Raw genomic sequence first — 16,261 nt, forward strand, 5'->3', positions numbered from 1 at the left:
ATGCTCCCCCTTGTTGGAATTAAAGTCATTGAAAGTTGTCCAACTTCTGTTGAATCCAGGCTTATTAAGAGAGGAGAATGGCGATGCTCCCCATCGCTAACATTGGTGCTTCTGTCCTCCCAGGGGATTTGCAGGATCTTGCGGAGATTCTGGTCAAGCTCCCCTTCACCTTCTCTGCCCAGAATTGGACACAATACTCCAGTTGGGGCCGAGCCAGTGTTCATCATCACGTCCCTCGCTTTTGTGCTCTGTGTCTCTATTTATGAAGCCCAGGATCCCGTTAGCTTTAACCGCTTTCCCAACCTGCCCTGCCACCTCCAATGATCTGTGCCCATATACCCCCAGGTCTCTCTGTTCATGCACCCCCTTTAGGATTGTACCCGTCAGTGTATATCGCCTCTCCTCGATCGTACGACTAAAATGCATCAATTTGCACGTTTCTGCGTTAAATTCCACCTGCCACGAGTCCGCCCGTCCCAGCAGCCTGTCTGTGTCTTGTTGAAGTCGATCCCCTGCCCTCCTCACTGTTCACTACACTTCCAAGTTTTGTGTCATCCGCACATGTTGAAATTGTGCCCTGTACACCCAAGGCCAAGTCATTAATGTATCTCAGGAAAAGGCAGTGGTCCCAGTACTGACCCCTGGGGAACACCACTGTACACCTTCCTCCAGTCCGAGAAACAACCGTTCACCCCTACTCTCCGTTTCCGGTCACTCAGCCAATCCCGTATCCACGCTGCCCCTGCCACGTTAATCGGAGAGTTCGATAAAGTCAGGCGAGAGCTGGTTCTGGTGGGGTGCAGAGGGTATAACTAATAGATCGTAGACACACCGGCAGCAGGAAGGAGTTTAATGGATTACCAGTTACAGGAATAGTGCACAGATTGTTAATGACGGGAACAGATCTTAGAAAGGAGGTTAGAAAGACAGACTTGCATTTATATAGCGCCTTTCACCACCACCGGACGTCCCAAAGCGCTTTACAGCCAATCAAGTACTTTTGGAGTGTGGTCACTGTTGTAATGTGTGGGAAACGCCAATTTGCGCACAGCAAGCTCCCACACACAGCGATGTGATAATGACCCAGATAATCTGTTTTTTGTCATGTTGATTGAGGGATAAACATTGGCCCCAGGACCCCGGGGATAACTCCCCCTGCTCTTCTTCCAAATAGTGCCCTGGGATCTATTACGTCCGCCCGAGAGAGCAGACGGGGCCTCGGTTTAACGTCTCATCCGAAAGACGGCCCCTCCGACAGTGCGGCGCTCCCTCAGTACTGCCCCTCCGACAGTGCAGCCCTCCCTCAGTACTGCCCCTCCGACAGTGCGGCACTCCCTCAGCACTGCACTGGGAGTGTCGGCCTGGATTTTTGTGCTCAAGTTCCTGGAGTGGGACTTGAACCCACGACCTTCTGACTGCGAGCGAGAGAGAGAGAGAGAGAGTGCTGCCCACTGAGACATGGCCGGCACTGTGGTGAGACAGCTGGCATAACATTTGGCATTGGCACTGGGTTAGTTGTTGGATTGGGTGGGTGAGAGAGTGGGTGAGGGGGTGGGTGAGTGAGTGGGTGGGGGGGAGGGGGTGAGGGGGTGAGGTTGAGGAGATGGGGGTGAGGGGGTGGGGAGTGAGGGTGAGGGTGAGGGTGTGAGGTGGGGAGTGAGGGTGAGGGGGTGAATTAGACCTCGGCTGGGTCAGTTACATTACAAGGACAGTTTAATGGTCTGCACAGTCGATTGTTGAAGCATTCTCTGTCTCCAAATGAGGAGTCAATGGGAATCCGGGAATCACTGAACCTTCATTGTTGACACTTCATGAGACTTGTTGACTGAAATGAAAAGAAATGAGGTTAGAAATCAGCTGGAGACCCGGACAGGTAAAAGTGTTGCTCAAAGTGTCTCCGTATTTAAGGAGGGATATACTTGCTTTGGAGGCAGTTCAGAGAAGGTTCACTCGGTTGATTCCGGGGATGAGGGGGTTGACTTATGAGGAAAGGTTGAGGAGGTTGGGCCTCTACTCATTGGAATTCAGAAGAATGAGAGGTGATCTTATCGAAACGTGTAAGATTATGAGGGGGCTTGACAAGGTGGATGCAGAGAGGATGTTCCCACTGATGGGGGAGACTAGAACTAGGGGGCATGGTCTCAGAATAAGGGGCTGCCCATTTAAAACTGAGATGAGGAGGAATTTCTTCTCTCAGAGGGTTGTAAATCTGTGGAATTCTCTGCCCCAGAGAGCTGTGGAGGCTGGGTCATTGAATATGTTTAAGGTGGAGATAGACAGATTTTTGAGCGATAAGGGAGTGAAGGGTTATGGGGAGCGGGCGGGGAAGTGGAGCTGAGTCCATGATCGGATCAGCCATGATCTTATTGAATGGCGGAGCAGGCTCGAGGGGCCGAATGGCCGACTCATCTCAGTTTTAAATGGGCGGCCCCTTATTCTGAGACCATGCCCCCTAGTTCTAGTCTCCCCCATCAGTGGAAACATCCTCTCTGCATCCACCTTGTCGAGCCCCCTCATAATCTGATACGTTTCGATAAGATCACCTCTCATTCTTCTGAATTGCAATGAGTAGAGGCCCAACCTACTCAACCTTTCCTCATAAGTCAACTCCCTCATCCCCGGAATCAACCGAGTGAACCTTCTCTGAACTGCCTCCAAAGCAAAGTATATCCTTTTGAAAATACGGAGAGCAAAACTGCACGCAGTACTCCAGGTGTGGCCTCACCAATACCCTGTATAACTGGAGCAAGACTTCCCTGCTTTTATACTCCATCCCCTTTGCAATAAAGGCCAAGATACCATTGGCCTTCCTGATCACTTGCTGTACCTGCAGACTAACCTTTTGTGTTTGATGCACAAGGAACCCCCAGGTCCCGCTGTACTGCGGCACTTTGCAATCTTTCTCCATTTAAATAATAACTTTGATTTTTTTCTGCCACAGTGCATGACCTCACACTTTCCAACATTATACTCCATCTGCCAAATTTTTGCCCACTCACTTAGCCTGTGTATGTCCTTTCGCAGATTTTCTGTGTCCTCCTCACACGTGAGCTGGGGTTTTATTGCGAATGTCAGGTGACTGGGTTAACCACCCACAGTGCAACAGTTCTACAACTATTTGAAGCAGAACTTTAAATCAAGTGTCCGCCTTTGGTAAGGGCACTCGAAACCTCAAATTTCCCCAAAAAACTTTCACGGAAATTTAGATCTAATTAAAATTTGGGTGCCGGGGTTGATGATGCACTCCAGTCCCTCCGGCGCCTACCTCTGGCGGAAGGCCGCGAGCGTACCGGTGGACACCGCCTGCTCCATCTCCAGGGACACCCTGGCTCGGATGTAACCGCGGAAGAGAGGCGGGCAGTCGGGCTGAACGACCCCCTCGACCCCCAGGAGCAGGCCCACGAGGAGGCCCTCCGCACAGGGTGCCCAAAGATCAGGAGCGAGGGACGGAGGTGCAGGCAGAATTTGAGGAGCAGCCCCTTCAGATATTGAAAGAGGGGCTGCAACCTCGCACACTCAACCTACACGTGGAATACGGACTCCCCCAGACCACAGAGAGCGTCGCTCCCAGAAACCCGTGAGCATGCGCGCGGACACGCGCTCTGCGGTCTCTAAATTGTCAGACGGCTTGTCCGACATCCAGTACCGGAGGGGCAGAACTTTTCTCCAACTGAATATCGGGAAGGCCGAAGCCATTGTCTTCGGTTCCCACCACAAACTGCGTTCCTCAGCCACCGACTCCCTCCCTCTCCCTAGCATCAATCTGCTGCTGAACCAGACTGTTCCCAACCCAGGCGTGATATCTGACCGCGAAATGAGCTTCTGACCACGTATCCATAGCCGAACTAAGACCCGCCTATTTCCCCCTCCGTAACGTCGCCCGTCCCCGCCCCCTGCCTCAGCTCATCCGCTGCTGAAACCCTCACCCGTGCCTTTGTTACCTCCAGACTTGACTATTCCAACGCACTCCTGGCCGGCCTCCCACATTCTACCCGACGTAAACTCGAGGTGATTCAAAACTCGGCTGTCCCCGTGTCCTAACTCGCACCCAGTCCCGCTCACCCATCACCCCCTGTGCTCACTGCCCCCGTGTCCTAACTCGCACCGAGTCCCACTCACCCATCACCCCCTGTGCTCACTGCCCCGTGTCCTAACTCGCACCGAGTCCCACTCACCCATCACCCCCTGTGCTCACTGCCCCGTGTCCTAACTCGCACCCAGTCCCACTCACCCATCACCCCCTGTGCTCACTGCCCCGTGTCCTAACTCGCACCCAGTCCCACTCACCCATCATCCCCTTTGCTCGCTGCCCCGTGTCCTAACTCGCACCAAGTCCCGCTCAGCCATCATCCCCTGTGCTCGCTGCCCCATGTCCTAACTCACACCCAGTCCCACTCACTCATCACCCCCTGTGCTCACTGCCCCGTGTCCTAACTCGCACCGAGTCCCACTCACCCATCACCCCCTGTGCTGACTGCCCTGTGTCCTAACTCGCATCAAGTCCCGCTCAGCCATCACCCCCTGTGCTCGCTGCCCCATGTCCTAACTCGCACCCAGTCCCACTCACTCACCACCCCCTGTGCTCACTGCCCCGTGTCTTAACTCGCACCCAGTCCCACTCACTCATCACCCCCTGTGCTCACTGCCCCGTGTCCTAACTCGCACCCAGTCCCACTCACTCATCACCCCCTGTGCTCACTGCCCCGTGTCCTAACTCGCACCGAATCCCGCTCACCCATCACCCCCTGTGCTCGCTGCCCCCGTGTCCTAACTCGCACCAAGTCCCACTCACTCATCACCCCCTGTGCTCACTGCCCCGTGTCCTAACTCGCACCGAATCCCGCTCACCCATCACCCCCTGTGCTCGCTGCCCCCGTGTCCTAACTCGCACCAAGTCCCACTCACCCATCACCCCCTGTGCTCGCTGACCTACTTTGGCTCCCGGTTAAGCAACGCCTCGATTTCAAAATTCGCATCCTTGTTTACAAATCCCTCCATGGCCCCTCCATATCTCTGTAACCCCTCCAGCTCCATAACCCCACTGAGATGCCTGCACTCCTCTCATTCTGCCCTCCTGACCATCCCTGATTATAATCGCTCCACCATCGCTGGCTGTGCCTTCTGTTGCCTGGGCCCCAAGCTCTGGAACTCCCTCCCTAAACCTCTCCGCCTCTCTACCTCTCTCTCCTCCTTCAAGACGCTCCTTAAAACCTCGTCCTCGACGTGGACCAGGCCCAACATCCCCAGCATCGAAGCACTGACCACACACTCGACCAGCTCCGCTGGGCAGGGCCACATTGTCCGCATGGCCCCCAGACACGAGACTCCCAAAGCAACGCTCCACTCGGAACTCCTTCACGGCAAGCGAGCCAAAGGTGGGCAGAGGAAACGTTACAAGGGACACCTTCAAAGCCTCCCTGATAAAGTGCAACATCCCCACCGACACCCGGGAGTCCCCGGCCCAAAGACCAGTCCCGGCCAAAGTGGAGGAAGTGCATCCGGGAGGGCGCTGAGCACCTCGAGTCTCGTCGCCGAGAGCGCGCAGAAAGCAAGCGCAGGCAGCGGAAGGAGCGTGCGGCAAACCAGTCCCACCCTCCCCTTCCCTCAACCACTGTCTGTCCCACCTGTGACAGGGACTGTGGTGCTTGTATTGGACTGTTCAGCCACCTGAGAACTCACTTTTAGAGTGGAAGCAAGTCTTCCTCGACTCCGAGGGACTGTCTATGATGATGATTATTGGCTCCCTCCTCTCCTGTTGGGGGTGAGCTGGATATTAAATCACTAACCTACCTTTTCTCGTCCAGACATGGGATGGTGTCCATTTCAAGACCCCTCTGTTGCCAAAGGCTGTCTCTCTGCTTCCGGTAAATGCCTGCAGGAAGAGAAAGGGTGAAATAAATCAGCCTCACACTAAAATGGCCTTGATCCACCTATCTGTCTGCCTGGGCTCCGATCATACGAACATCAGAAATGGGAGCAGGAGTCGGCCATTCGGCCCCTCGAGCCTGCTCCGCCATTTAATACGATCATGGCTGATCCGATCATGGACTCAGCTCCACTTCCCCGCCCGCTCCCCATAACCCTTCACTCCCTTATCGCTCAAAAATCTGTCTATCTCCGCCTTAAATATATTCAATGACCCAGCTTCCACAGCTCTCTGGGGCAGAGAATTCCACAGATTTACAACCCTCTGAGAGAAGAAATTCCTCCTCATCTCAGCCCCTTATTCTAAGATTATGCCCCCTAGTTCAAGTAGAAATGTAGAAAATAGGTGCAGGAGTAGGCCATTCAGCCCTTCGAGCCTGCACCACCATTCAATGTGATCATGGCTGATCATTCCTTCATTAACCCTTTCCTGCTTTCTCTCCATACCCCTTGATCCCTTTAGCCGTAAGGGCCACATCTAACTCCCTTTTGAATATATCTAATGAACTGGCCTCAACAACTCTCTGCGGTAGAGAACTCCACAGGTTAACAACTCTCTGAGTGAAGAAGTTTCTCCTCATCTCAGTCCTATGTGGCTTAATCCTTATCCTTAGACTGTGTCCCCTGGATCTGGACTTCCCCAACATCGGGAACATTCTTCCTGCATCTAACCTGTCCAATCCCGTCAGAATTTTATATGTTTCTATGAGATCCCCTCTCATCCTTTTAAACTCCAGTGAATACAGGCCCAGTTGATCCAGTCTCTCCTCATATGTCAGTCCAGCCATCCCGGGAATCAGTCTGGTGAACCTTCGCTGCACTCCCTCAATAACAAGAACATCCTTCCTCAGATTAGGAGACCAAAACTGAACACAATATTCAGGTGAGGCCTCACCAAGGCCCTGAACAACTGCAGTAAGACCTCCCTGCTCCTCTACTTAAATCCTCTCGCTATGAAGGCCAAAATACCATTTGCCTTCTTCACCGCCTGCTGTACCTGCATGCCAACTTTCAATGACTGATGAACCATGACACCCAGGTCTCGTGGCACCTCCCCTTTTCCTAATCTGCCGCCATTGAGATAATATTCTGTCTTCGCGTTTTTGCCCCCAAAGTGGATAACCTCACATTTATCTACATTATACTGCATCTGCCATACATTTGCCCACTCACCTAACTTGTCCAAGTCACCCTGCAGTCTCTTAGCATCCTCCTCACAGCTCACACCGTCACCCAGCTTAGTGTCATATGCAAAATTGGAGATATTACACTCAATTCCTTCGTCTAAATCGTTAATGTATATTGTAAATAGCTGGGGTCCCAGCACTGAACCCTGCGGCACTCCACTAGTCACTGCCTGCCATTCTGAAAAGGATCCGTTTATCCCGACTCTTTGCTTGCTGTCTGCGAACCAGTTCTCTATCTACGTCAGTACATTACCCCCAATACCATGTGCTTTAATTTTGCACACCAATCTCTTGTGTGGGACCTTGTCAAAAGTCCAAATATACCACATCCACTGGTTCTCCCTTGTCCACTCTACTAGTTACATCCTCAAAAAATTCCAGAAGATTTGTCAAGCATGATTTCTCCTTCATAAATCCATGCTGACTTGGACCAATCCTGTCACTGCTTTCCAAATGCGCTGCTATTTCATCTTTAATAATTGATTCCAACATTTTCCCCACTACTGATGTCAGACTAACTGGTCTATAATTACCCGTTTTCTCTCTCCCTCCTTTATAAAAAGTGGTGTTACATTAGCTACCCTCCAGTCCATAGGAACTGATCCAGGGTCGATAAACTGTTGGAAAATGACCACCAATGCATCCACTATTTCTCGGGCCACTTCCTTAAGTACTCTGGGATGCAGACTATCAGGCCCTGGGGATTTATCGCCCTTCAATCCCATCAATTTCCCTAACACAATTTCCTGCCTAATAAGGATATCCTTCAGTTCCTCCTTCTCACTAGACCCTCGGTCCCCTAGTATTTCCGAAGGCTATTTGTGTCTTCCTTCGTGAAGACAGAACCAAAGTATTTGTTCTGCTGGTCTGCCATTTCTTTGTTCCCCATTATAAATTCACCTGAATCTGACTGCAAGGGACCTACGTTTGTTTTCACTAACCTTTTTCTCTTCACATATCTATAGAAGCTTTTGCAGTCAGTTTTTATGTTCCTGGCAAACGTCTTCTGGTACTCTATTTTCCCCTCTGAATTAAACTCTTTTTCCTCCTCTGCTGAATTCTAAATTTCTTCCAGTCCTCAGGTTTGCTGCTTTTTCTGGCCAATTTATATGCCTCTTCCTTGGATTTAACACTATCCTTAATTTCCCTTGTTAGCCACGGTTGAGCCACCTTCCCTGTTGTATTTTTACTCCAGACAGGGATGTACAATAGTTGAAGTTCATCCGTGTGATCTTTAAATGTTTGCCATTGCCTATCCACCGTCAACCCTTTAAGTATCATTTGCCAGTCTATTCTAGCCAATTCACATCTCATACCGTCGAAGTTATCTTTCCTTAAGTTCAGGACCCTAGTTTCTGAATTAACTGTGTTGCTCTCCATCCTAATAAAGAATTCTACCATATTATGGTCACTCTTCCCCAAGGGGCCACGCACAAGATTGCTAATTAGTCCTTTCTCATTACACATCACCCAGTCTAGGATGGCCAGCCCTCTAGTTGGTTCCTCGACATATTGGTCGAGAAAACCATCCCTAATACATTCCAGGAAATCCTCCTCCACTGTATTGCTACCAGTTTGGTTAGCCCAATCTATATGTAGATTGAAGTCGCCCATGATAACTGCTGTACCTTTATTGCACACATCCCTAATTTCTTGTTTGATGCTGTCCCCAACCTCACTACTACTGTTTGGTGGTCTGTACACAACTCCCACTAGCGTTTTCTGCCCTTTGGTATTCCGTAGCTCCACCCATACCGATTCCACATCATCCAAGCTAATGTCCTTCCTTACTATTGTGTTAATTTCCTCTTTAACCAGCAATGCCACCCCGCCTCCTTTTCCTTTCTGTCTATCCTTCCTAAATGTTGAGTACCCTGGATGTTGAGTTCCCAGCCTTGGTCACCCTGGAGCCATGTCTCCGTGATGCCAATTACATCATATCCATTAACTGCTGTCTGCGCAGTTAATTCGTCGACCTTATTCCGAATACTCCTCGCATTGAGGCACAGAGCCTTCAGGCTTGTCTTTCGAACACACTTTGCCCCTTTAGTATTTTGCTGTAATGTGGCCCATTTTGCTTTTTGCCCTGAGATTTCTCTGCCCTCCACTTTTACATTTCTCCTTTCTATCTTTTACTTCTGCCCCCATTCTACTTCCCTCTGTCTCCCTGCATAGGTTCCCATCCCCCTGCCATATTAGTTTAACTCCCCCATCAGTGGAAACATCCTCTCTGCATCACCTTGTCAAGCCCCCTCATAATCTTATACATTTCGATAAGATCACCTCTCATTCTTCTGAATTCCAATGAGTAGAGGCCCAACCTCCTCAACCTTTCCTCATAAGTCAACTCCCTCATCCCCGGAATCAACCGAGTGAACCTTCTCTCAACTGCCTCCAAAACAAGTATATCCTTTCGTAAATATGGCAACCAAAACTGCACGCAGTACTCCAGGTGTGGTGTGTCTGCCTGTGTACCTGGACTCCAATCTACCTGTCACTCTCTGTGTCTGACAGTGTCAGCTGTGGCTCAGTGGGAAGGACACTCAACCACAGAAGGTCGTGGGTTCAGGTCTCACTCCAGAGACTTCAGCACATAAATCTAGGCCGACACTCCCAGTGCAGTACTGAGGGAGTGCTGCACTGTCAGAGGGGCAGTACTGAGGGAGTGCCGCACTGTCGGAGGGGCAGTGCTGAGGGAGCGCCGCACTGTCAGAGGGTCAGTGCTGAGGGAGCGCTGCACTGTCGGAGGGCCAGCACTGAGGGATTGCAGCACTGTCGGAGGGGCAGTACTGAGGGAGTGCCGCACTGTCGGAGGGGCTGTCTTTCGGATGAGACGTTAAACCGAACCCCATCTGCCCTCTCAGGTGGATGTAAAAGCTCCCATGGCACTATTTGGAAGAAGAGCAGGGGAGTTATCCCCGGTGTCCTGGGGCCAATATTTATCCCTCAATTAACATAACAAAAAAACAGACTATCTAACTCATTATCACGGTGCTGTGTGTGGGATCTTGCTGTGCGTGAATTGGCTGCTGTGTTGCAACAGTAACTACACTCCAAAAAGCACTTCATTGGCTGTAACGTGCTTTGAGACGTCTGGTGGTCATGAAAGGCGCTATATAAATGCAAGTCTTCCTTTCTTTCACGTGGAATAGGACAGCTCGGTGTAATTAGCTGACGGTAATCGCTCCCAGAGTGCACGGCGATTTCCTCTGGTCCATTCCCGTGTAAGGGTACGTACCTATTTTCTTGGAACAAGGCACAGGAAGAGGCCACGACTAAACTGTTTTCGAGTAAAAAAACTTGTGGACTACCTGGGCGGGGGAAAAGGCACCAGCCTGAGGCTAGTGGTGACTCATCACCCATTAAGAACAATCTCTATGGTCGAGGACTAAACGTGGTTTTGCGTACAGACAAAGACATTGATACTGTCTCTCAGCAGAGTCCTGGCATTGGTTGGCCATAGGGGCAGTAAAACAAGTCACTCCAGAGACTACAAGTCTGCAAGAAATCAGGAGCACAAAGGAACCCTACAAAATGCACATTTTTGGATAACGGGGCATTAAGGATAAGGAGTTATCTTTTGCACTGTCGACTCCATGTGCAAATTAGTAGCCATTTAAACTCTCCACAGCCAGTTACACAAATCAACACAGCAATCCAGATGCATTCATCGGAACCTGGCCCAGCAGGAAAATTATTCATACGATGGATATAATTATCATCATAGGCAGTCCCTCGGAATCGAGGAAGACTTGCTTCCACTCTAAAAGTGAGTCCTCAGGTGACTGAACAGTCCAATACGAGAGCCACAGTCCCTGTCACAGGTGGGACAGACAGTGGTTGAGGGAAGGAGAGGGTGGGACTGGTTTGCCGCACGCTCCTTCCGCTGCCTGCGCTTGCTTTCTGCACGCTCTCGGCGACGAGACTCGAGGTGCTCAGCGCCCTCCCAGATGCACTTCCTCCACTTAGGGCGGACTGGTCTTTCACCAGGGGCACCCAGGTGTCGGTGGGGATGTTGCACTTTATCAGGGAGGCTTTGAGGGTGGTCCCTTGTAACGTTTCCTCTGCCCACCTTTGGCTCGTTTGCCGTGAAGGAGTTCCGAGTAGAGCGCTTGCTTTGGGAGTATCGTGTCGGGGCATACGGACAATGTGGCATGCCCAGTGGAGCTGGTCGAGTGTGTGGTCAGTGCTTCGATGTTGGCCTGGTCGAGGACGCTAACGTTGGTGCGTCTGTCCTCCCAGGGGATTTGCAGGATCTTGCGGAGGCATCGTTGGTGGTATTCCTCCAGCGACTTGAGGTGTCTAACGAACACAAGAAGACAAAGACAGAGAAACAGAACGTACACAGTAGGAACTGCACTGCAGAGAACGGACAGAAGAAGAATCAACCGCACACAGAATCAACAACCACAAACCTACAATAACTACAGCCAGGAATGGTGATTGTATGTCTTCAGTCAATTTCTCTCAGAAGTCTAGTCCTGTAGTTTTTAGTCATTTTTTGTTGCGTGATAAAACGGACACTGGGTTAAGCCTAAATTTTGTGCCACAGGTTGTCCTTCTCCCACTATAAGTTCCGAGGTCTATGGATTAGGGTAGAGTATAAAACAAATACACACCTTACACCCGTTAACCAATCCCCCCACCTCCCCACCACCTTGTGCACGTACCTGTTCTCTTCTGCCTGCAGGTCCTGATGCCGTGGGAGACGCAGAGGATGATGACAGTGTAGACGAGTAGCCCGCAGACTGCGTAGAGAATCCAGTGCCAGGCCGAGACCCCATGACCGTTGATGAGTATCCAAGACCCTGTGCGGGGGGGAGGAGCGAGGGGGGAAAGCAGAGGGTTTGAGAGCTCAGCCTGTTCCTCGTACCGAAATTACCTTCGCTCTCGGCAATCCGCCCTGGGTTATCTTCAGCCACAGAGTGGGGAGCTGTTCAACCGTGGTGGGGTGGCGGAGATGGTGGGACGCATCGCCCACCCCACCCCCGCCCCCAATTCAGAGGCGTGGGTGGGAGGAACATTCACCTCAGCAGCACATAGCCAACCCCCCTCCCCCCACCCCCCAGGGGGCGATGTTGGTCAGTGCGGAAAGATGCTGAAAATAGGACGACAAAAATCTTCAGAAGCCCATAACGAGCCCGACTGTCCCAGGGATCGTGTCCGTACTTACGGGGAGGATCGATGAGGGCAGTGCGGTAGATGTCATATACATAGACTTTCAAAAGGCAAAGGCAAAAAGCAAAATTGAAGCCCGTGGGGGTTTAAGGGACATTGGCAGTGTGGGTACATGATTGGCGAAGGGACAGAGAGCAGAGAGTAGTGGTGAACGGGTGTTTATCGGACTGGAGGAAGGTATACAGTGATCTCCCGCAGAGGTCGGTGTTAGAACCACTGCTCTTCCTGATATATATTAATGACCTGGACCTGGGTAGACAGGGCATCATTCCAACATTTGCAGATGACCCGAAACTCAGAAATATAGTAAACAGTGAGGAGGAAACATAGACAATAGGAGCAGGAGTAGGCCATTCGGCCCCTCGAGCCTGCACCGCCATTTAATATGATCATGGCTGATCCTCTCTCTCAACACCATATTCCCGCTGTCTCCCCATATCCCTTGATGCCTTTTGTGTCTAGAAATCTATCCATCTCCCTCTTAAATATATTCAGTGACTTGGCCTCCACAGCCTTCTGTGGTAGAGAATTCCACAGGTTCACCTCCCTCGGAGTGAAAACATTTCTCCCCATCTCGGTCCTAAATTTCCTACCCCATATCCTGAGACTGTGTGACCCCTTGTTCTAGACTTCCCAGTCCCGGGGAAACATCCTCCCCACATCCAGTCTGTCCAACCCCGTCAGAATTTTATACGTTTCAATGGGATCCCCTCTCATTCTTCTAAACTCCAGTGAATACAGGCCCAGTCGACCCAATCTCTCCTCATACCACAGTCCTGCCATCCCAGGAATCAGTCTGGTGAACCTTCGCTGCACTCCCTCTGTGGCAAGTATATCCTTCCTTAGGTAAGGAGACCAAAACTGTACACAATACTCCAGGTGCGGTCTCACCAAGGCCCTGTGTAACTGTAGTAACACATTCTTGCTCCTGTACTCAAACCCTCTTGCAATGAAGGCCAACATACCATTTGCCCCTAACTGCTTGCTGCACCTGCAGGTTTGCTTTCACTGACTGGTGTACAAGGACACCCAGGTCCCTCTGTACATCCACACTTCCCGAGCCATCACCATTTCAATAACACTTTGTCCTTATGCTTTTCCCTACCAAAGTGGATAACTTCACATTTATCCACGTTACACTGCATCTGCCATGTGTTTGCCCACTCACTCAACTGATCTAAATCGCCTTGCAGCGTCATTGCATCCTCCTCACAACTCACAATCCCACCTCGTTTTGTGTCGTCAGCAAACTTGGAAATATTACATTTGGTTCCCTCATCCAAATCATTTATATATATTGTGAATAGCTGGGGCCCCAGCACTGATCCCTGTGGTACCCCACTAGTCACTGCCCGCCACCCTGAAAAAGACCCGTTTATCCCTACTCTCTGTTTCCTGTCAGTTAACCAATTCTCAATCCATGCCAATACATTACCCACAATCCTACGTGCTTTAATTTTGCACACTAACCTCTTATGTGGGACTTTGTCAAAGGCCTTCTGAAAATCCAAATACACGACATCCACTGGTTCTCCCTTATCTACTCTATCAGGTACATCCTCAAAAAACTCCAGTGGGTTTGTCAGACGTGATTTTCTTTCCATAACTCCATGTTGACTGATAGTAGCGGACTTCAGGACTTGTGGAACGGGCGGACACGTGGCAGATGGAACTTAACGCAGAAACGTGCAAAGTGATGCATTTCGGTCGTACGAACAAAGAGAGGCGATATAAGCTCAAGGGTACAATGCTAAAGGGGGTACATGAACAGAGAGACCTGGGGGTATACGGGCACAGATCGTTGGAGGTGGAGGGCAGGTTAGGAAAGCAGTTAAAGCTAATGGGATCCTGGTCTTCATAAGTAGAGGCACAGAGCACAAAAGGGAGGGAGTTATGAGGGACCTTTATACAACACTGGCTGGGCCCCAACTGGAGTATTGTGTCCAATTCTAGGCACCGCACTTTAGAGAGGATGTGAAGGCCTTGGAGAAGGTGCAGAGGGAGATTGGCCAGAATGGTCCCGGGGATGTGGGACCTCAGTGACGGGGAGAGACTGGAGAGGCTGGGGCTGGGTCTCCGTGGAGCAGAGAAGGTTAAGGGGAGATTTAATCGAGGTGTTCAGAATGATGAGGGATCTGGACAGAGGAGACAGAGAGCAACTGTTCCCACTGGCGGGAGGGTCGGGAACCAGAGGGTCACAGATTGACGATAATCGGCGAAAGAACTTGTGGCAATAGAAGGAAACGATTCTTTACACAGCGAGTTGTTGTGATCAGGAACGCGCGGCCTGAAAGGGCGCTAGGAACGGACTGAAGAGTAACGTTGACGAGGGAATTGGAGAAATACGAGAAGGAGAAATGTTTACAGGGCATTTTCGCAGGTTGGGTTGAGGAGACAACAACAAATTGCGTTTATATAGCGCCGTTAACGTAGTGAAACGTCCCAAGGTGCTTCACAGGAGCGTTACGCGATAAATAAATTTGGCACGGAGTCACAGCAATAGAAATTAGGGACAGGTGACCAAAAGCTGGGTCAAAGAGGTGGGTTATAAGGAGCGTCTTGTAGGAACAAAGAGAGGTAGAGAGGTTAAGGGAGGGAGTTCCAGAGCTTGGGGCCCAGGCAACAGAAGGCACGGCCACCGATGGTGGAGCGATTATAATCAGGGATGGTCAGGGGGGCAGAATTAGAGGAGTGTAGACATCTCGGGGGGTTGTGGGGCTGGAGGTTACAGAGATAGGGAGGGGTGTAGGGGGGGAGGGGGTTACAGAGATAGGGAGGGGTGTAGGGGGGGAGGGGGTTACAGAGATAGGGAGGGGTGTAGGGGGGAGGGGGTTACAGGGTTAGGGAGGGGTGTAGTGGGGGAGGGGATTATAAAGATAGGGAGGGGTGTAGGGGGGAAGGGATTACAGGGATAGGGAGGGGTTTAGGAGGGAGGGGGTTACAGAGATAGGGAGAGGTGTAGGGGCTGGAGGGGTTACAGAGATACGGAGAGGTGTAGGGGGGGAGGGGGTTACAGAGATAGGGAGTTACAGGGATAGGGAGGGGTGTAGGGAGAAGGGGGTTACAGGGATAGGGAGGGGTGTAGGGGGGAGGGGGTTACAGGGATAGGGAGGAGTGTAGGGCAAGGGGGTTACAGGGATAGGGAGGGTTGTAGGGGGAGGGGTTTACAGGGATAGGGAGGGGTGTAGGGGGAGGGGGTTACAGGGCTAGGGAGGGGTGTAGGGGGGAGGGGTTTACAGGGATAGGGAGGGGTGTAGGGGGAGGGGGTTACAGGGATAGGGAGGGGTGTAGGGGGGAGGGGTTTACAGGGATAGGGAGGGGTGTAGGGGGAGGGGGTTACAGGGATAGGGAGGGGTGTAAGGGGGAGGAGTTACAGGGATAGGGAGGTGTGTAGGGGGGAGGGGTTTACAGGGATAGGTGGTGTGTAGGGGGGAGGGGTTTACAGGGATAGGGAGGGGTGTAGGGGGGAGGGGGTTACAGGGATAGGGAGGGTTGTAGGGGGGAGGGGGTTACAGGGATAGGGAGGTGTGTAGGGGGAGGGGTTTACAGGGATAGGGAGGGGTGTAGGGGGGAGGGGGTTACAGGGATAGGGAGGGGTGTACGGGTTGAGGGGAGGGGGCGAGAGGCAGCACTCCCTCAGCGGGGGGAACGGGAGCTCCTTTACCTGACTCCTTTCTCAGCTGACCCTCGACCAGCCCCGGCCAGGACTGGTGACCCACCACGCAGGAGTAGTTGTGGCCACTGTCCCAGGCGGACGAGGGGACGGAGAGCTGGCTGACCGCCCGGAAGGTCCCCTGGCCGTCGGGGGTCACGGGGAAGGTGGTGGTTGTGTCCGTGACCTCTCCGGCCGGGGCCCTCCAGCCCAGGTACAGGTCCCCGGGTAGAACCCAGACACGAAGCAGGCAAGGGTGGTCATTCCGTCGTCGCGGGAACCCTCCGGCCATTCCACCTTCGCCGTGCGTATCTTCGGG

At 51.8% G+C, this 16,261-nt stretch overlaps 1 protein-coding gene across 1 annotated transcript; it reads right to left on the reverse strand.

Moving 5' to 3' along the window:
• Positions 1-836: 836 nt before the first annotated feature.
• Positions 837-16,255, reverse strand: LOC139235292 (class I histocompatibility antigen, Gogo-B*0101 alpha chain-like). The gene is made up of 4 exons (XM_070866434.1): positions 15,955-16,255; positions 11,783-11,920; positions 5,791-5,872; positions 837-1,825 (listed from the first exon to the last, which is right to left on the reverse strand). The coding sequence occupies exons 1-4, from the start codon at positions 16,232-16,234 to the stop codon at positions 1,810-1,812; spliced, it is 516 nt and encodes a 171-aa protein (XP_070722535.1). The 5' UTR covers positions 16,235-16,255; the 3' UTR covers positions 837-1,809.
• Between the last annotated feature and the right edge of the window lie 6 nt (positions 16,256-16,261).

Source organism: Pristiophorus japonicus, chromosome 23 (genome assembly GCF_044704955.1).
Source record: "Pristiophorus japonicus isolate sPriJap1 chromosome 23, sPriJap1.hap1, whole genome shotgun sequence".
In the NCBI taxonomy this organism is placed as follows: Eukaryota; Metazoa; Chordata; class Chondrichthyes; family Pristiophoridae; genus Pristiophorus; species Pristiophorus japonicus.

Bases quoted from the DNA above. Each gene is read 5' to 3' on its own strand.
- LOC139235292 (XM_070866434.1), bottom strand. From the start codon at position 16,234: ATGGCCGGAGGGTTCCCGCGACGACGGAATGACCACCCTTGCCTGCTT. The intron at 11,921-15,954 runs GTAAAGGAGCTC...CCCCCCGCACAG, and splicing joins TCAGCTGAGAAAGGAGTCAG to GGTCTTGGATACTCATCAAC. The intron at 5,873-11,782 runs GTACGTGCACAA...CTCTTCCTGCAG, and splicing joins CTGCAGGCAGAAGAGAACAG to GCATTTACCGGAAGCAGAGA.